This window comes from Amblyraja radiata, chromosome 14, assembly GCF_010909765.2.
Source record: "Amblyraja radiata isolate CabotCenter1 chromosome 14, sAmbRad1.1.pri, whole genome shotgun sequence".
NCBI classification, from domain to species: Eukaryota; Metazoa; Chordata; class Chondrichthyes; order Rajiformes; family Rajidae; genus Amblyraja; species Amblyraja radiata.
In genome coordinates, this window is record NC_045969.1 from 52497767 (window position 1) to 52519876 (window position 22110).

Consider the following 22110-nt stretch of genomic DNA (forward strand, 5'->3'; position numbering starts at 1 on the left):
TGCCATCTTTATTTGGCTATTTGTGTGTCTCTGCTCTCAACTCAATACCTGTTAAGAGCAAAGGCATTGGTGATCTGGGAGCATCATTATTTTCATTGAGAATATATGAGAGCCCCTGTAAATACCTATACCAAGCCTGTTTTTGACCAATAGCAGAATTAAGAGAACTGAAAATTGCTTACTCTGAAGCATCACACAGAAGAAAATAGTGTTAACATTCATGGAATTTTAAAGTTAGCAGTAAACAAAATTATCATCTGCCTTCCATATATCTAAAACAGAAAAAATGATATTGATTGCATAAATGGGGATAGATCCCCATGGTGACTCGATTGTATGATTCACGATGACTTGGTCGTATGGATTCAGAACTAGATGCCAGAGTTGTGGTAGAAATGTGTTTTTCTGTCTGGATGTCTGTGACCAATGGAGTTTCACAGGAATCTGTGCTGGGACCTCTAGTATATGATGTATGTCAATGACTTGAATGTAAATGTATATGGGCTGGTTAATAAATTAGCAGAAAACTCAAAGATTGCTGGTGTTGTGGACAGCGAGGACAGCTGTCAAAGTATATAGCACTGATATAGATCAGTATGGTGTGTCTGTGGAACGAGCTGCAAGAGAAGGTAATTGAGACAGATACTGTAACAGCTTTTAGAAGACTCTTGGATAGGCACATGGTTAAGAGGTTTAGAGGGATGTGGGCCAAAAATAGGCAAATGGGTCTAACTTAGATGGGGCATCGTGTTTGGCATGAGCGAATTGGGCTGAAGGGCCTGTTCCCAAAGCTGCATTACTTTGACTCAACAGAAGTGGACGGAGAAATGGCAAACGACTACAGTCCTGTGGCCTTGACATCCACCATTATGAAACATTTTGAGAGGCTAGTTATGGAACGCATTAAATCCAGTCTACCAAGCTGCAGTTGGCCTACCGTCACAACAGGTCCACGGACAATGCCATCACCCCGACCCTACACATCCCTGGAAAAATAAATAAATAAATAAAAATAAAAATTTGGCGCCGACCTGTAGGGGGTATGGCTGCCTAGCCTGCAGCTGTCTGTTTTTCATTTCTTTTTTCTTATTTTTAGTTAGTTTAGTGTTTTGTTTTTAAGGAGTTCTAGCTTTTTTATGTGTGGGGAGGGGGGGGGAAGGGGGAAACTAATTTTCAGGGTCCCTACCTGGTCGGAGATGCAGCTTTTTTCCGGGCTGCACTTTCGACCCGTCCTCGCGGCCTACCAGCGGGCCTGGAGCGGTATTTCCTGAGGGGACCGCCCGGAGCATCGGCGGCGGCGGCTGCGGAGCTGCGGGTCCGAGGAGCGAGGGGACCGCCCGGAGCCTCGGCATCGGCGGCACCGGCATCGGCGGCACCGGCATCGGCGGCGGCGGCACCGGCATCGGCGGCTGCGGAGGTGCGGGTCCGAGGAGCGAGGGGACCGCCCGGAGCCTAGGCATCGGCGGCGGAGCTGTGGGTGTGAGGACGGCGGTGCAGCGCTGGAGCGCCATTGCGGGGCGGGCGGTGCCTTGCCTGGGTCGCCGCGCTGGAACTCCGGTGAGCTGGGACCGGCGTTTAAAACATCGCGGAGCTGCGGGCGGCGGCGCTGAACTTTACATCGGGAGCCTGGGATCTCGCGACGAGATCGCCAGTTGAGCTCCATTCGGCGCGGCCTTGTCGGCTCCGGAAGCCACGGTCTCGAGTAGGGAGGCGGCCGTTCCAGGGTTCCCATGCCGCTGAGAGGACTCTCCCGACGCCGGAACATCATCACCCGGCGAGGACGGCCTGGAACATCGGGCCTCCGTAGAGGCAACTGTGGAGGCCTCAATAGGCCCGACTATGGGTGGACATTGGGGATGGGACTGGACTTTGTGCCTTCCCCCATAATGGGAACCATTGTGGGGGGATGTTTTTATGTTAAAGCTATTTATTATTGTTATGTTTGTATTATTTTTTATGTGCTGCATTGGCAAAAGGAATTTCACTACATCTAGGTGTATGTGACAATAAACCAACCTTTGAACCTTTGAATACCTGGATAAGAGAGACTTTCTTATAGATTCCTATTCAGACTACAGCTCTGTCTTTAACACCATTTTACCTTCCAAGCTGATCACCGAACTCGCGGGACTTGGTGTCAGCACTCATCTGCAACTGATCCTTGACTTCCTGACCAACAGACCCGAATCAGTGAGGATAGGGAAGAAATCATACTCTACGATAATCCTCAACACTGGTGCTTTGCAATAATGCATTCTCGGTCCCCTTTATTTCTTGTACACCCTCGACGGTACAGCCATGCACAAATCTAATTGAGTTTACAAATTTGCATTGCCATTGTGCCGGATAGTAAATAATGATGAGTCGGAGTACAGGAAGGACATTGCGAACCTGGTATCAAGACAACAACCTTTCTCGCAATATCAGCTAGACAAAGGAGATAGTGATCAACTTCAGGAAGCGATGCGGTACACACAAACCCCAGTTTGCATTGATGGTGCTGAAGAAGAGATGGTTGAAAACTTCAAATTCCTAGGAGTGAATATCACCAGCGACTTCTCCTGGACCACCCATATTGAAGCAACGACCAAGACAGCACATCAACGCCTCTAGTTCCTTAGAAGGCTTGGGAGGTTTGGCATGTCCCCAACAACCCTCACCATCTTCAACAGATGCTCTGTGGAAAGCATTTTATCAGGATGCATCACGGCTTGTTTTGGGAACAGCTCCATCCAGTACTGCGAGTAATTGCAGCGAATTGTGGATATAGCCCAGACCATCATACAAACCAACCTCCCTTCCATTGACTGCATTTATACCTCACGTCGCTTGTGCAAGGCCAGCAGCTAATCAAGGACGAGTCGCACCCTGGCCACTCCCTCTTCTCCCCACTCCCATCGGGAAAAAGGTATATAAGTGTGAAAATGCACACCTCCAGATTCAGGGACAGTTTCTACCCAGCTGTTATCAGGCAACTGCACCATCCTACCATGACTAGAGAGCAGTCCTGAACTGCTATTGACCTCATTAAGGACCCTCGGACTTTACTGGCTTTACCTTGCACTAAACATTTGCTTATCATGTATCTGTACACTGAATAACTCGATTGCAATCATGTATTTATTTCCACTGACTGCTTAGCACACAACAAAGCTTTTCACTGTACCTCAGTACACATGACAATCAACTAAAACGGAACTGAGTTAAATCCGAGAAAGTGTGAGATATTGCACTTTGAGAGTTTGGAGATGAGAGGACAATGTTTAAAGGAGATGGGCGGTGCAAGTTTTTTTGTTTTACACAGGTGATGGTTAGTGCCTAGTACATGTTGCTGGGTGTGGTAGTTGAAGCTCATAAGTTAGTGGCATTTAAAAATCTTGAATTGATACATGGATTTGCAAGGAATGGAGGGATAGGGGTTATGTGCAGGTAGATAGATATGTGGTGGTTTTGGCATCATGATCAGCACAGATATTGTGGGCCGACTATACTGTACTATGTTATGAATGTGAGGGGAAGATATACGGTTGGCAAGACCTTTAATAACATTAATGCACAGAGGGATCTTGGGGTCCAGGTTCAGGGCTCCATGAAAGTGGCAATACAGGTGTGGTGAAGATGGTGTATGGTGTGCTCGCCTTTCTTAGTCGAGGCAATGAGTGTAAAGTCAGGAAGTCGTACTACAGTCCTCTGACTTTGGTTCGGCCACATATGGAGTATTGTGTTCAGTTCTGGTTTCTGCATTACAGGAAACATGTGGAGGCTTTGGAGAGAGTACAGAAGCAGTTCATCAGAATACTGACTGGATTAGATGGTAATAGCTACAAGGAAAGGTTGGACAAACTTGAATCGTTTTCTCTGCAATGCTGGAGATTGAGCTGTCCCTAGTAGAAGTATACTTAGTGGAGCACAGTGGCGCACCTGATAGCAGCCTCATGGCGCCAGAGACCTGGGTTTCATCATGACCTCCATGCTGTCTATGTGGAGTTTGCACGTTCTCCCTGTGACCGCATGGATTTCCTCTTGGTGATCTGGTTCCCTCACACTTCCCAAAGATGTGTGAGGTAGTTGAGGCAGGCACTGTCACAAGGTTTAGACAATCCAATCCATTTAGAGGGATTTGGGCCAAGTGCAGGTAGGTAGGACTAGTGTAGATGGGGCATGTTGCAGTGAAGGCAGAGATGCTACCTGTCCTGCTGAGTTGCTCCAGCATTTTGTGTGTAACTTTGGGCCGTGTTGGACAGAGTGGGCAAGTTGCGCCAGAGGGCCTGTTTCTATGCTGTAGACTGTGATTTGAGTGATTTTTAAGAGGCTTTCGGACAGGTATATGTAGGGAATGGGGCAATATGGATCATGTGCTGGCAGATGAGATTTATTTACCTTGGCATCATTCCCAGCACAAATTATGGGCTGAAGGGCCTGTTCTTGTACCGTCCCTTTCACTGTTCGCCTACCAGTACTTCACCCAAAGTCTAGTGTAACAGCTAATGATGGCAAGCAATTCAGTTGCGTGGAGCATTGTACATCGCTTAACTAGAAATAAATGCATGAGAGAGAGCAGATGCTGGAATCTAGAATAAAAGAGCAGCTATGGAAGAACTTAGCGAGTCCAACAGCAAAAGGAGTAAGTCAACATTTCAGATCGCAGGAGGATTATTCGGAAATGGGGAGCCAGAACAGCAATATAATTCCTTTGGGTACACAAAAAAGCTGGAGAAACTTAGCGGGTGCAGCAGCATATACGGAGCGAAGGAAATAGTCAACGTTTCAGGCCGAAACCCTTCTTCAATATAATTCCTTTGGTCCTCGCCTTTTACCTACCAGCCTCCAGATGCAAGACTCTTCAGAAGTTCTTATGTGAGATTGTGAGGATTGTTTTATGAGAGAGACTGCAAATGGAATGGACTGTGTGGAGATAAATTGTGGAGAGATAAATAATCCAAGTCCTGGTTTCCAATATTATGAACAGTTCATAATTGATTAAAGTCCTGAAGAGTAATGTTGTAGTCGGGTTTATTGAAAATCCAAAGTATTAGTGGTTGGATAAAGTACTTTTTTTGGTAACTTTTCTCTACCATAGAAATAGCCCACTTGGGCAGAGGACCACATCTTGCAGTGACAAAGAAAACATTTTGAAAGTGTTTGTGCTGGCTCTCTTTTGCAGTGTTCTAGCAGAAACGCTGATTAGTTATCTCATCAAATTTCCGCATTTTCCACCAATTCAAAATTTGATTTTATTAATACGTTACTTTTTTTTGATTTCCTGTGTTATTTCCCTGATCCTAATTCAATATCCTTTTGTGAATATAACCAGAGTGCAATTTCTCAATCTCTATTGTCCCTGTACGTTGAATTCTCTTATGGGTTCATTGCATTTTCTGCCAAGTACATGCGGCAGCACACGGATGTAAAGTTTTTCCTTACTAAATCTTTTTGTTGTTTTCCTGTGTTTAGGAGCATAGTTTTATCAATATCTTTGACACCCTTTATCTTTCAGTACATATCCCCATTATCTTTAAATGTTCCCATAAACGACAGATTAATTGATTCATAGGTTGTTAGTTTTGGTTCTCTTCTTGAGCAAAAATGATTACATAGGATTCTGCCCAGTTTACAGATTTTTACAAATCTTTGAGAATTATGGAAAGATGTTTCTATTTTAGTATTTACCATCAAAGCTACTTAGTTTATGGAGCATCTGAGGAGAAGCAAAATCATTAACTATTTGCCACATGAAACTGTTCTGAAGATGATACATTCCTCCTCCTCTTGGACTTTCCTGAGTAGCCATCTACCCTCGCTGGACCTTTCTATCTCAGTCTGAAGAAGGGTCCTGAACCAAAAAGTTACCCATCTTTTTTCTCTACAGATGCTGACTGACCCACTGAGTTACTCCAGTACTTTGTGTCTATATTGCCTTTTTAAAATCAAAACTGGGACTTTGGTTAAGAATAACCTTAAAATGTATTTACAGTTTTGCTACTTGATCACATTTTGCTTGTGTCAAACAAAACACGCGCCTAACAACTAATAGAAATTCGGATGCCTTGATGAATAACAAGACAAAGTGGATTTGTGAGATGTTTGTTTGATCGGAAAATATTAAGATCAGACATCTCCCGAATGTGTTTCTGTTGTATTTTTAATAAGTAGTACATTACAGGAACAAGGCCTTCAGCCTAACATGTCTGTGCAAAGCATGATGCCAGGTTAAAATAATCTCCACTGCCTGCAAGTAATCTATATCCATCCATTCCCAGAATATCCACGGGTCTATCTAAAAGATCTTTTATGATGCAAAGTTGCAAGTGCGTCTCATTTACCCATAGAGCATAATATGTATCACCACATACCCTTAAAATGGCTTGGTTAAATATCAGATTATGTTGGTCCATGGAATCCAACAGTATTGATGGCATCATGCTAATTGATGAGCCTATCATACTAACAAATTCTTAGCTAGCAAACCAGGCATGAAAAGGGACTTTTGGCAATAAACATTTGAGAGCATGAAGCAATACTTAGAATGTAAACGTTATATTTAGATCATTTTTAAATGTGAAACAATCGAACAGATTGTGAAATGTCCAGCGCAATGAATAACAAGCCATGGCAAATGGATTTTGACCATGATTATGACTGTTTGCATTTTTAATACATGAAACAATAGCACCACTTCTGTTCCTCCCTTAAGGAACAATTCTAGGAAGGAGGACCATAAGATCTTTTAGGGATTTTTTATTTGTAATTATGGCTGATAACCCAAATGCATAACACTTCAGGATGCTTTATGGTGAGATGTTTGTAACTACCTTGAAACGTTTGTCAAATTACTCATTCACTTGATTATAGTGAAGAAGGTTGCAACAAAGTCTGTCGAAAAATACTAAATCGTTAATAGTAAATTCAGGATTTCCCAGTTAAACTGTGCAAGTGTGCAAATTGGAGTTGCAATTCTGATTCTCTGTCTCTAGTCTTATTTCCCACTGACATACAATTCAACTTTATTTATCCCGGAGGGAAATTGGTCTGCCAACAGTCAAAAGATACAGTTACAAGGCATAGAAAGTTTCATGTGCATTCTAATAATAATGACATTTAAGTGACCAGTTATTGCACAGCACATATGTAATATTGTACAATATGAAATTAAATTATCGAGTGGGAAAAGTCCAGGATGAGGGATGTGCAAAGATGGGGGGTGAGTGAGTCAGTCTACCCCACGGTTGGGGTAGAAGTGGGAGGAGTTGTATAGTTTGATTGCAGTCATAAATTTGACTTCTCAAATTCAATTTTTCAGTGTAATCCAGAGTTATCATGGTATTAGAATATTGTGTCTAAATTTAAAATGATAAGTGTGATTAATTTCTATAACTGCAACTGTAACCTTTAGATTACATAATATTTTATACTGTGTTAGTGATACAATGCACTTCTGTGATTTCAGGCTGTCAAACCATGAAGTGTTTTTGTTTTTCTAGGTGTTGAGGCCTCTCCACAGGACAGGTTCTTGGTGATGGCAGCTGAAATGAACCAAGCGGCAGGAGCTGCAGCCCCTCCTGATCTGACTCAGTTCTGGAAAGAAGTAATGAGAGAGCAAGTGATGGAGCACAGGTGATGAAGAATTTGTTTTATTTTGGCCTGAATGATCCACTTTTATTTGTTTTTTAACATACTCTAGTGTTTAAATGGCAGCAGTTAGATTTTCTGAGACGAGATAAACATCCTATGGTGGTATTCTAAATGTGAAGAACTAATGAGCAGTGAGTTCTGATTCATAATAGAATGTTGAATATTGTAACTAGTTAATTGTTGGTAATGTCAAAAGGAAATACTTAATATTTTGCCTTGAGCCAGACATTGGTGTTCATAGAACAGTGCAGCACAAGAACGGCCCTTCAGCCCACAATGTCTGTCCCGAATATGCCAAGACCATCACTTATCTGCTCCACATAACCCATATCTTTCCATTCCCTAATGTATCTGCTTCAACCACTAACCCCGGCAGTGCATTTCAGACACTCATCAGCCTCTCTATGTAAATAAACTTGCTCCACACATCTCCTTTAAACTTTGCCCCTCCCACCTTAAAGCTATGCCCTCTAATCTTTGATTTTTTTTCCATCCTAGGAAAAATATTCTGGCTGCATAGCCTTGCGGTTGTATATACTTATATCAGGTCTCCCTGCAACCTCTGGCATTATAGAGAAACAATCCAAGTCTGTTTGACCTCTGATACCCTAATCCAGGCAACACCCTGGTAAACCTTCCCTGCACCCTTTTCACATCGTCCAGTAATGGGGTGACCAGAACTGCACACAAAACTCCAAATGTGGCTTAACTAAAGTTCTATAAATCTGCATCTTGACTTCCACCCTCGTATGCTCAATGCCGAGACCTATGAAAGCATCAAACCATGTGCCTTCTTTACCACACTATCTACCTGTGTTGCCACTTTTCAGGCAGTTATGAACTCTTACCCATGATCACTCTGTACATCAGTGACATCCCAAAGTGCAACACATCGCACTTGCTCAGATCAAACTCCCATCTGCCAATTTTCCATCCATTTCTGCAGCTGGTCTACATCCCACTGTATACTTTAATAGATTTCCTCACAGTCCATTACTCCAGTAATATTGGTGTCATTTGCAAGCTTCCTAACCAACCCATGCTTAAGAAGGAACTGCACATGCTGGAAAATCGAAGGTAGACAAAAATGCTGGAGAAACTCAGCGGGTGAGGCAGCATCTATGGAGCAACTCTACTGCTGCACCACTGTGTCGCTGATTTTGTGCTATGAGTTTACTGGATTTATATCTTTTGATATATTGAAAATTAAGTTCAAGTTCAAGTGAGTTTATTGTCATGTGTCCCTGTATAGGACAATGAAATTCTTGCTTTGCTTAAGCACACAGAAAATAGTAGGCATTTACTACAAAACAGATAAATGTGTCCATATTCCATGATATAAATATATACACACATGAATAAATAAACTGGTAGTGCAAATAACAGAAAGTGGTTGCTAATAATCAGAGTTTTGTCCGAGCCAGGTTTAATAGCCTGATGGCTGAGGGGAAGTAGCTATTCCTGAACCTGGTTGTTGCAGTCTTCAGGCTCCTGTACCTTCTACCTGAAGGTAGCAGGGAGATGAGTGTGTGGCCAGGATGGTGTGTGTCTTTGATGATACTGCCAGCCTTTTTGAGGCAGCGACTGCGATAAATCCCCTCGATGGAAGGAAGGTCAGAGCCGATGATGGACTGGGCAGTGTTTACTACTTTTTGTAGTCTTTTCCTCTCCAGGGCGCTCAAATTTCCGAACCAAGCCACGATGCAACCGGTCAGCATGCTCTCGACTGTGCACCTGTAGAAGTTAGAGAGTCTTCCTTGACAATCCGACTCTCCGTAATCTTCTCAGGAAGTAGAGGCGCTGATGAGCTTTTTTGATAATTGCGTTCATGTTCTCGGACCAGGAAAGATCTTCAGAGATGTGCACCCCCAGGAATTTGAAGTTCTTGACCCTTTCAACCATCGACCCGTTGATATAAATGGGGCTGTGGGTCCCCCTCCCACTCCTTCCAAAGTCCACAATCAGTTCCTTGGTTTTGCTGGTGTTCAGGGCCATGTTATTGCGCTGGCACCATATGGACAGTTGCTCGATCTCTCTTCTGTACTCTGACTCATCCCCATCAGTGATACGCCCCACAATAGTGGTGTCGTCAGCGAACTTGATGATGGAGTTCGCACTGTGGTTGGCTACGCAGTCATGGGTATAGAGTGAGTACAGCAGGGGGCTGAGCACGCAGCCTTGAGGTGCTCCCGTGCTGATTGTTATTGAGGCTGACACATTTCCACCAATACGAACAGACTGTGGTCTGTGGACGAGGAAGTCGAGGATCCAGTTGCAGAGGGATGCGCAGAGACCCAGTTCTGCGAGTTTGGTAACCAGTTTGGAGGGGATGATTGTGTTAAATGCCGAGCTGTAATCAATGAATAACAGCCTGACATATGAGTTTTTGTTGTCCAAGTGGTCCAGTGCGGAGTGGAGGGCCAGCGAGATCGCATCCACCGTTGATCTGTTGTGGCGGTACGCGAACTGCAGTGGGTCCAGGTTTTTGTCGATGTAGGAGTTGATTTGCTCCATGATCAACCTCTCAAAGCACTTCATCACCACCGGCGTTAGTGCCACTGGACGATAGTCATTGAGGCACGTCACCTTACTCTTCTTGGGCACCGGTATAATTGATGCCCTTTTAAAGCAGGTGGGGACCTCAGACCTCAGAAGTGAGAGGTTGAAAATGTCCGTAAAAACTCCCGCCAGTTGGTCCGCACAGGTTTTTAGAACACGGCCGGGTATACCATCAGGTCCAGGTGCTTTTCGGGGGTTCACCCCTCTGAAGGATTTCCTGACATCGGCCTCTGTGACTGAGACTGAAATGCCATCACATAACTGATACCATTTAGGTACAAGGAATCACAGATACTAGTTTACACAAAAACAAAGTGCTGGAGTAATTCAACGGGCCAGGCAGAATCCGTGGAGAACATGGATAGGTGACATTTCAGGCCAGAATCCATCCTCAGACTGAGTGTAGTGAAGGAGAAAGGAAGCTGGAAGACAGGAGGGGCAGGACAAAGTGTGGCAGGTAATAGATGAACACAGGCGAGTATGGTTTTTGCTCGGCAGATGGTTGAATGAATGCCCTGAAATAAACAAAAAAGGTGAGAGACAAAAGGGTTCAAGAGTTGTGCATTGTGAAGTCAGTGGAAGGAATAGTAGATTGAAGGGGAGAAGTAGCAGGGAGGGTGGTGTAAGAAAGGGGCTGTGGTGGAGAAAAGGGGGAGGGGGGTTGTTAGAGGTTGCCTAAAATTGGAGAATTTAGTGTTCATACTATTGGGTTGTAAGTTACGAAAACAGAATATGAGGTACTGATCTCATCTACTGCATCGTGTTCTTGATGTGACCTCCTGTACATCGGCGAGACTAAGCTTAGACTCCACAACCGTTTTGCCAAATGGTGGATATCCCTGTTGCTGACTCTTTTGTGATGGATGTTTATGTTAAGTTCTATCGTTCTTTTAATTGTGTTGTGGTCTTTTAATTGTATGGCTGCATGGTAACTCAAATATCACTGTACCTTAATTGGTGCATGTGACAAATGTGAAATAGAATTTGAATCCTTTGATAAGGTGCTGTATGTGAGGCTGCTGAAGAAGATGATTGCCCATGGTATCAGAGGGAAGATACTAGCATGGATAACAGGTTGGTTGGATGACAATAGCATAGAGCGGCAATAAGGAGGGGCTTTTATTGGTTAGCTGTTAGTGACAAGCGGTGTTCTGCTGGGGTCGGTGCTGAGGTCGCTACTATTCACAGTGTGTATACTTGATTTGGATGAAGGAATTAAAGGCTTTGTGATCAAGTTTGCAGATGATATGAAGACAGGTGGAGGGACAGGTAGTGGAGAATACAGGGAATTTGCAAAAACTTTAATTGTCTGATTCCTTCAGATCCCGGGTATGCCCTTATGCAGCTGACAGTAAACTTGCAGAGAAAACTGACTGGTTATTTTTTGTAGTCTGTTACATTAGCAGGCATCATGGTAAAATCAGAAATGGATATTGATCTGAAACACTGGCTGGTTTGATATGTATATTTGGAATTGTATTAATTACCAACTTTAAGATCCTTTCAAAATATTGTGTGTGCTAACTGCAGTTGCTAAGCTGTCATGAACTGAATGCCTTTGGATTATTTGTGATGTCATCAACTCGGAGGTCCTTTGGTGCCTAACTCAAGGAAGTTCAGCCTGCTCTTAATTTTTCATTAACTTCACCTTTTAGAACAAAAGGCCAATTTAAATGGTCAGGAGAGGATGAGTATGAAACTGAGTGATTGACATTATATAAGGAATATGCTTGTGCAAACACCTATGTGGGGAGTGCAATTAAAAACAAAGGTGTATTTATAGAGATGAAATTCAGTACTGTAATGAAACCATTTTGTTTATTCCCGTTTTAAAATAATCATTACATTAGAATTTTAAAAAGCAGTCATACACATTTAATGACTTTCATAGAATGATGCAGCATTAAAAGAAAGCCTTCAGTCCATCAAGTCTTTGGCTCATTTGAAGACTTGTCCATTTAAGCCCACTTCCCCAACCCCAACTGCCCCAACCCCACAAAAGACAACTGTTGACATTCAGATGATGCAAAACACCAGGGGCACCGCACGATTGGCAGCCTCGCCAATAGTCAGTCTGTTTTTTTGTCTTTTTTTAATTTTTAGTGTGTATTAAAAGTTTGTGTAAATGTTCTCCGGTTTGTTTTATGTGAGGGGAGGGGGTGGGGATCGGGGGAAACTTTTTCTTACTTTACCAGAGATGCGATTAATTTGCCAGATCGCATTCTCTGGTCGCTCTCCAGCCTACCATTGATGGAGCTGGAGGCCTCCTCGGATTGACATTGGGGCTCCACCGCGGGGCGTGGACTTAACATCGGAGCCGATCCCATGTCTAGGATCGCTCCAACCGCGGTCTGCGGAATTACCATCAAGGGCTAGCGGTCTCGGGAGAGGCTAGTCACGAAGCTCCAACATCGCGGAAGGTTTCACCAGCCCCGACGCAGGGATTGACATCCCCCCCCCCCCCCCAAGCAGGAGCTGATCGCCTCGATGAGGAGGGCTCCAGGCCCCCAACAGCGGAAGAGCAAAGGGAAGAGAATTGAACTTTTTTTCACCTTCCACAACTGTGAGGAATGTGGAGGAGTCGCTGTGGTGGATGTTCATGTTAAAATGTGGTTTGTATGTTCTGTTGCTTTTTATTTGTATGACTGACTTGGCAAATGAGATTCCTCGTATGTTGCAAAACATACTTGGCTAATAAAGTATTATTGTGATTGTGAAAATATTGGCTGCCCATTGTATGTATGACCATGAAGATGTGGAAATTATAGCTCAAATTGTAACAACATCCACAATGCTGCAGAATTAGCATCTTACTATTTGCTTCCTTATTTAAATGCCTTGGACATCTTCGGATTTCAAATTATCAATGCTGATATTAACTTTACATAGTGGCACTTCAAAACGTACTGACTAGACTGGTGAATGTTAAGATTTGCTCATTTCAATGTGTCAATTTTTGGTGTGATCATTTGTTAATAGTCAAAAAATGCTCTAACCAGCTCATTTATTTCATATTTTATTAATTTGCAACTTTAACATGTGACCTGCACATTTTTTTCAAACTATTCTTTATCTGATTCGTATACTGAGTTGACATGGAATTTCATATTCTAACATATTTGATGAAGTGAGACTGGGTCATGAATTTAAAAACCAGGAACTGCAGATTCTGGAGTAACTCAGCGGGTCAGGCAGCATCTCTGAAAAGCATGGATCTATGTTTTCCAGAGATGTTGCCTGACCCGTTGAGTTACTCTGGTACTTTGTGTCGTCTTCCAGGTAATAAATGAGTCAAAGGGAAAAGTTTGAAAGTTATAGGAATAGAATTAGGCCATTCGGCCCATCGAGTCTACTCTGCCATTCAATCATGGCTGATCTCTGCCTCCGAATCCCATTTTCCTGCCTTCTCCCCATAACCCTTGACACCCATTCTAATCAACAATTTGTCTATCTCTGCTTTAAATATCCACTGACTTGGTCTCCACAACCCTCTGTGACAATAAATTCCACAGATTAACTACCTTCTGACTAAAGAAGTTGCTCCTCAGCTTCTTTCTAAAAGACCACCCTTTCATTCTGAGGCTATGACCTCTGGTCCTAGATTCTCCCACCAGTGAAAACATCATTTCCACATCCACTGTGCCTTTCATTATTCTGTAAGTTTAAATTTAAAAGGTGAGTGGCTATTATTGGAGGCAGCTGAAGGCAGTTAACTTGAGAGGTAGCAGATACATTTTTATTTAAAGACATTTGAAAAGGCTACATTAACGTTAAGGAGCAGAGAATGGAAATATCAAAACCATGAGAAGGAGAGAAGACTGATGTGTTCATGGTTTAGGCAGCTCCACAATATCTAGCTATAAGGTAAGAGGGGAGAAAGGTTAATGGAGATGTGGGGGGAAAGTTTTTTTTAGTAGTGAGGGCCTGTTACGCATTGCCTAGGGTGATGGTGGAGGCAGAGACGACAGTGGTGTTTAAAAGGCCTTTAGATTGGCACATGGAAGCACAGGAAATAGAGGAGTATGGATCATGTACAGGCAGGTGAGATTAGCTTATGTTGGCATCATGTTTGGCACAAACATTGTGGACGAAAGAGCCCATTCCTGTGCTGTACTATTCTATGACACTAAATTGTGTGGTATTGTAGATAGTGAAGATGGTTATCAAAATTACAGCAGGATATTGATCAGTTCGGCAGGTGGGCTGAGGAATAGTTAATGGAGTCTAATGCAGATAAGTGTAAGGTGGTGCATTTTGGGAAGTCAAACCAGGGCAGGACATTCACCAGGGCCCTGCCATTCACTTTGAATGTTGTAAAGCAGAATGATATAGGAGTGTATCATTGAAAGTGGCTTCACAGAGAGATGGGGTAGTCAAGAAGGCTTTCGGTACATTTGCCTTCATCAGTCAGGGTATTGAGTACTGAGGTTGGGATTATGTTACAGTTGGACAAGATGTTGATGAAGCCACATTCGGAGTATTGTGTTCAATTTTGGTCACTGCCATAGGAAAGACGTTAAGTTGGAAAGAATGCGGAGAAAATTTACAAGGATGTTGTCAGGACAGGAGGGCCTGAGCTATGGGGAAAGGATGTGCAGACTAGGATTTAATTCCTTGGAGTGCAGGTGATGAAGGATGGTCTTAGAGGCTTATAAGATCACGAGGGTATTGGATAGGGTAAATGCCGTTATTTTTATCCTGAGTCGGGGAATCAAGAACCAGGCGGTCCTATTTCTGCAGCTGATCTATAACCCACTGTATCTTTTCACACCTTGTCCGTCCTTATCTCTGTGTCTCCCTCTCCCCTGACTCGGTCTAAAGAAGGCTCTCGACCCGAAAAGTCACCCATTCTTTCCATCCACAGATGCTGCCTGTCCCGCTGAGCTACTCCAGCATTTTGTGTCTATCTTTGGTGTAACCCAGGATCTGCAGTTTCTTCCTACACACCTAAATATTGGTTATTTTTAATTATGTTTTGCAGATTAAGGTGCCATGTTATTGAAAGCTCCAAGGCTGTTGCTGTTGCCAAAGAGAATCTCAGTAAAGGACACACCGTTTTTTCCAACCAAGAAGATTTGCATTCAAAGGTAGGTAAGCAATCATTTTGAACTAATTGTTTTGTGTTGCATGTTCAGAATGATATGTTAATCAAATTCTGATTATTTAGATTTTGAAACCTAACTTTGATAAAGCCATAATTAGTACTCCATGATGCATTGTGCCTCTTGCTGCTCCATGCTATACTGACAAGCTATATTTAAGAGGGAGTTAGATGTGGCCCTTGTGGCTAAGGGGATCAGAGGGTATGGAGAGAAGGCAGGTACGGGATACTGAGTTGGATGATCATATTGAATGGTGGTGCAGGCTCGAAGGGCCGAATGGCCTACTCCTGCACCTAATTTCTATGTTTCTATGTTTATTGACAAGCAAGTTACAGTTGTCTGGCAGTCATAGTATTATTAGCAACTTAAAACTTTAAAAAAATCAATACATCTGATATGTGGTCCAGTGCCAGATGAAGATATTGTGAAATGTATTGGATTGTTGTAAGAATCTACTGCATTCAGAATGTATTACCTTCATTTTTAATTAGCCTTCTTGTAACTCCTCTCCCATAGTGGGATGATACTTGATGACTGAAAAGCAATGTTTTGAGTATGGTCTGGCCCAGACCCAAAACCATAATTGTTTTCAAAGTAAATGTGTGGTGCAATGGTATATAAGAACTAAATTGTTTGATTGCAGCTAATTTATTTGATACGCTCAGGGCTTCACTACAACTGTCATATGTTACAAAAGGGAATGGTCCACCTGTGTTGCTATGGTCTCAGAAGGCTGGTCCCAAGGTCCAGTCTGCAGACTGAAAACAAGTGTCTATGAGCAAAGGTATTGTGCAATTTTAGAATGTATATCTAATTTTGCACAAATGTAACAAAGTTGTCCTGTAAAAACAAGTACAGTATAAAACCACTAATTTTCTTTTAAATTGTTAGATTCTGGCTGCAGGTATCCAAAATGATGCATTCCCCTTTTTAATGTATTGCCCATAAAGGAGCTATTTTATTTTATTGCCCACTGGACAATTTCTTTTTACCCTACCTGGTTTTTGAATTTAAACCTTGGTTCATGGAACTAAAAAAAAACTATAATGGCCTATTTCTACTCCTATCACATATGACCTTATAATCGAGCCAGGACAAAATGAAATAAATAAAACCTACATCTTTTAGCAGAGGGCTTTATTTTCACAAAGAATCAGCGTTAGAACGAAACTTGATTATCTCATGACTGCTCATTATTGAACAACCCAGGGTAATGAGCACCAAATTGAGAAACCTTTAAGTCAGTAAATTACTTGCAGGTAGCTCCCAACAGTTTCCTGCCCCTCTTCCCCTCCCGCCTGTCTCTCACCTGAGAGCTTTGGTTCCCTCTCAAACCTGCAGAGTTCCTTCTTTTGTCAAATTCTCCACCCTCAAAATGTTAGTCCCATACTCTCATAGAAACATAGAAACATAGAAATTAGGTGCAGGAGTAGGCCATTCGGCCCTTCGAGCCTGCACCGCCATTCAATATGATCATGGCTGATCATCCAACTCAGTATCCCGTACCTGCCTTCTCTCCATACCCTCTGATCCCCTTAGCCACCAGGGCCACATCTAACTCCCTCTTAAATATAGCCAATGAACTGGCCTCGACTACCCTCTGTGGCAGGGAGTTCCAGAGATTCACCACTCTCTGTGTGAAAAAAGTTCTTCTCATCTCGGTTTTAAAGGATTTCCCCCTTATCCTTAAGCTGTGACCCCTTGTCCTGGACTTCCCCAACATCGGGAGCAATCTTCCTGCATCTAGCCTGTCCAACCCCTTAAGAATTTTGTACGTCTCAATCCTAACGTAATTCTCAACCCCACCATAAAATGCTGGGGTCTGTTGCACCACCTCCTGACCACATTGCAGACTGGAGTTCTGTGGCTTCTGGAAACTTGAGCCACCCTCTGGAAAGAGAGCTTATATGGTACATTCAGCTCAAGTTGTGCAGCAGCTAAAATGTATAAACAAGGAACTAAAGATGCTGGGGTTTCCAAAAAATGAAGATAAAATGAAGATCATGCAGCATCTCTGGAAAATGTGGATAGGTGACATTTTGGGTTGGAACCTTACTTCAGGCTGATTATGGGGTAGTGGAAGAAAGCTGAGGAGAGGATCCTGCCTTGGACGAAGCCTGGCAGGTAATAGGTTTCAAGGTCAGTTTATTGTCACATGTACCAATTAAGGTACAGTGAGATTCGAATTACCATACAGCCATACAAAATAAAAAGCAACAAGACACACAACTACATAAAAGTTAACATAAACATCCTCCACAGCAGATTCCCCACATTCCTCACTGTGATGGAAGGCAATCAAGTCCAAGCTTCTTCCTCTTTTATTCTCCCACGGTCGGGGCTTTTTGTTGAGATAATGGTTTACATTTTGTGTACACCATAAATATCAATACAGATGTTGCAAAGTTGTAATGAAAATATCTACTTTAAAGAAGTATTAATTCTTACTTCAGGAATAAATCAGTTTCCATTGTAGGTTTCTACATTTTCTCTCAACACAATGAGAAGGGTCTCGACCCAAAACGTCACCTATTCCTTTTCTCCAGAGATGCTGTCTGACCCGCTGAGTTACTCCAGCTTTTTGTGTATAACACAATGAGAAAGTCTGTTACCAAAGTGAAATGGGCTAGTGCAGTGACCTTGAGGTGCTAGAATGTAGGCCTAGTCGTCCCATACTAGTGTCATGTATTCTACTGAGCCATGCATTCATTGTGGTGGTAATTTGCACTCTACTGCTATTATGATGTTTTAAATGTTGAGTTTTTTGTTTGCTAGTTGAAGGAGGATGTCATTTGTGTAGTTTCTTCTGTCATTTCAGTTATGTGGCCATTTGTATTTAAAATGATGTTTAGCCAATTATTTCAACGTGTCTACATTGTGCACGACTATATTCATAATGATGTAGAGAATACAGAAATACTAATGGATGGATTAAATGTTGGTCTTTATATTGCATTCTGTCAACAGATCACTAAAATAATGGTGTCCAACAGACGGCTAGAGGAGCAGATTGATCGTTGTATCTTACTTCTGCAGCTATTAACTGGCATGGTTGCACTGTTAGTGGCCATTACCATTCCATCCTTATATCACCAATCCTCAGACTCGCGGTAACAGACAACTTTTTGATCCAGTCAAGATCATGTATGAAAGTCACTGGGTCAGTTCATCTTCAAGTTACTAATAATATGCTAGAAGTTACAGGATGACCAATTTTGTTTTGTACTCGGCCATTTTTTAGAAACTCTTTAAGTTTTGTAATATAGGAAAATAGCATTCATGTTTAAAAAAAAAAAAAGCTGTTGAGTCATGATCATGATTTGACTGTCAGTCAATAATATATCTTGGTGCTACGAACAACACAAAGCAAAAATGCTTCCCACTGTTTTCCCTAGAAGTAATTTGGGTAGAACACTGAAAGCTGTTATACATACTTATAAAAACAGGTCATAATTCACTTTGATCTCTTGATACTTGTTAAATGTGACAAAGCAAAACTGTATCTGATTGTCTGTTAAATTATGTACTTTGTCCTGAGGTTCCTCAAACATGTTGCAGGGTCCTGGGGGAATCGCTAGCCATTCATTATCCTTTTATAAGTGCTGTAGTCATGACTATCGAATGTACCTTTTTTATATAATCGGAAAGAAAAGGTTGGAAAATAATGTAATTTACCCTAGAACTGACATAGAGATTATTTTCTATTCTGATGAGTTTGGTTAATGTGAATGTAGTTATTAAAATAAATGAAGATTACTGATTTGTACTGAGTATACTCAATGTTTTGGATAAATCTTGTTAAATATAGTTAGATTGGTACTTGATTGATTTTCAAACTAATTGTCTAATATGTTGGATTACTTAAATTGCTGCAAATGATCGTCTTTTCAATTGCATTTTGGAAGATACTTTTCTTTTTTTGTTTAAATTTTCTTTTTTAATTTGTGTTTTTTTTACAAAATGGAAAATGTTGTGCCCAGATACTCAATAACATGAATCCACCTTGTCGAATAGGGACAAAAGCACAATGATGGAAACCAATGCCAATGGGCAGAGGCAGTGTTGCCCATGAATCTCATGGGAACCTGCAGTTGCTTATGTTGAAAATTATTTGTCTTTTGGAATTGTTGATGTTTTCCAAATCCCATTTTATCAGTGCTGCTGCCTCACTTGAAGAATTCTAATATCTCTTCACTTCTTAAAAATAAGACAAATGTTAGATTTAATGAAAAATTAGGTTTAACCCTTAATTCCTAAGCCACTTTGGGGAACATTATAATTATCCAGGGCTATGACATTCAAGAATAAACAAATACCCTGTTTTGAGGAAACTTAATCTCAACTAATATTGTTATCTACAATCTGATTACATAGTCTTACATTCAATAGAGACTGGTAAATTGTTATTTTAAAGAGAAAATGTTAAGGTATATAGTGCCAATGCAACTGATTTTTATGCATTAACTTGCCTAAGCTGCAGGAATTTGATTAGGAATGTCTAATAACTTTAGAGAAGCAGCACCCAAATTGTTCAGTGACATTCTGATGTAATTTGATTCATTAAAATGTTGAAGAATAGCATCAGAAAATAAAAATCAAACAAAATATAGATCTGGCAACAGAAGTATAAAATATGAAGCTAAATCTCTTTAGTGAGTGTACAAGAGTTTTGCTGGTTTGTGGCGATTTCATTATGGCAGTATTTACTGCATTTTTTCCAGATCTTTAAAAGCAAATATTGTGATATCACTGAAGCTGAAAGCATTTGGTATTTGGGACTTTAAGGAAAAAAATAAAGTATGAATCATTTATAAAGTTGTACCTTATTTAAGGTTTTCATGGTAAGAGTTGTGCTATAATGCATGGCATATTAGTGTACTGTTTATCACTGCAGAGCTAGACATTTAAATGCACTTTATGGTATAATAAAACCGCTGATCATGTCTTAATACTGCAAAATGATTGTTTGCAGATGTTTCATTTGAAAATAAACATTTTGTTTATAACCAATTCAAGAACAAATGTCTATTTATTATAAAATGTTATTACTGAACTTCAAATTGTGAATAAAATGCATGGCAAATTGCAAAAGTCTTGTGTATTGTTTTTAAATGTTTACTACATTAGGTTCCAGAATTTGACTGCCTGGGAGCCAAGGAGAGCTAGCCGACGAGATAGAGAATTGGCTTCATGGAAGGAAGCAGAGAGTGACGGTGGAAGGTTGCTTTTTGGACTCGAGGCCTGTGGTGCGCTTCGGGGATAGTGCTGGGCGGTTTGTGGTATAGCAACGATTTGCTTGAGAATGTGCATAACATGATTAGATTAGCAAATTTCTACGTGACACGTCAGTAGCATCATCAATAGCAAAGATGGATATTTTAAAAATCGTAGCGGGATATTGATCAGTTAAGCATATGGACTGGAGAATCATTAATGGAATGAGAAGGCTTTTGGCACATTGGCGTTCATCAGTCAGAGTATTGAGTTTAGTAGTTGGGAGGTTATAGGACAGTTATACAAGACATTAGTGAGGCCAGGTTTGGGGTATTGTGTCCAGTAGTGGAGCTCCATCTGGCGCGGCCTTGTTGGCTCCAGGTGTCCCATGCCGCTGAGAAGATTCTCCCGACGCCGGAGCACCATCACCCGGCGAGAACGGCCTGGAACATCAGGCCTCCGTAGAGGCGACTGCGGAGGCCTCAATAGGCCGGACTATGGGTGGACATGGGGATGGGACTGGACTTAGTGCCTTCCCTCATAATGGAAACCATTGTGGGGGGATGTTTTTATGTTAAAGTTCTTTATTATTATCATGTTTGTATTCTTTTTTTATGTGCTGCACTGGCAACAAGAATTTCACTACACCTAGGTGTATGTGACCAATAAAATAACCTTTGTAGGAATGATGTTCTTAAGCTGGAAAGGGTGCAGAAAAGAGTTATGAGGATGTTGCCAAGACTTGAGGCCTGAGCTACAGAGAGAGGATAAATAGGCTGGGACTTTATTCCTTGAAGCACAGGAGGATGAGGGATGATCCTATAGAAGTGTATAAGATCACGAGGACAATAGATAGGGTAAATGAACAGTCTTACCCAGAGTAGGGGAATAAAGAACCAGAGGACATTGGTTTAAGCTGAGGTGGGGAAAAGATTAAATAGGAACCCGAGGGGTCAACTTTTCTGACACAAACTGTGGTAGGTAGAAAGAATGGATAGCCAGAGGAGGTAATTGAGGCAGGTATTATCACAATGTTTAAAATACATTTGGGCAGCTAGATGGATAGGACAGGTTTGGAAGGATAAGGGCCAAACACAAACATGTGGGAATAGTGTAGATAGGGCATGTTGATCAACGAAGGTCCTCTCCCTATAGTTCAGGTCCTTGAGTCCCGGCAACATTCTCAAATCTTCTTTGCACTCTTTCCAGCTTAACAACATTCTTCCTATTGCAGTGACTAAATACTCCAAATGCAGCCGAACCAACGTTTTGTACAACTAATGTATTATTCCAACTCAAGTCTGAAAAAGGGTCCCGACCTGAAATGTCACCCATATTTCTCCAGTGCTGCTGCCTGACCCACTGAGTTACTCCAGCACTTTGTGTCTATCTTAACCCAACACCCTGACTGATGAAGGCTAATGTACCAAAAGCCTTCTTGATCACGCTACCTACCTTTGATGCCACTTTCATAGACACAGAGCATGATGGGGGAAATGGTCAACCTAGGAAACTTTAGAATGTCGACCAGTGGCACTGACGTCTGTGGTAATGAACTGCTTTGAGAGGCTGATCATGCTACCAACTGTAGTTCGCTTACCAC

The 22110-nt window shown here is 41.8% G+C and overlaps 1 protein-coding gene across 2 annotated transcripts in view; it reads left to right on the top strand.

The window, feature by feature from the left end:
• Window positions 1-20303, top strand: part of mospd2 (motile sperm domain containing 2) — a 60006-nt gene extending 39703 nt beyond the window's left edge. Inside the window, exons 13-15 of one of the 2 annotated variants that reach the window (XM_033033357.1) lie at window positions 7482-7614; window positions 15173-15282; window positions 18261-20303. In XM_033033357.1, coding sequence (XP_032889248.1) covers window positions 7482-7614; window positions 15173-15282; window positions 18261-18268 — 251 coding nt within the window. In that variant the 3' untranslated portion in view covers window positions 18269-20303. The remainder of the gene's footprint in view (window positions 1-7481; window positions 7615-15172; window positions 15283-18260) is intronic. The other variant, XM_033033356.1, reaches the window with a different exon arrangement.
• Window positions 20304-22110: the final 1807 nt, after the last annotated feature.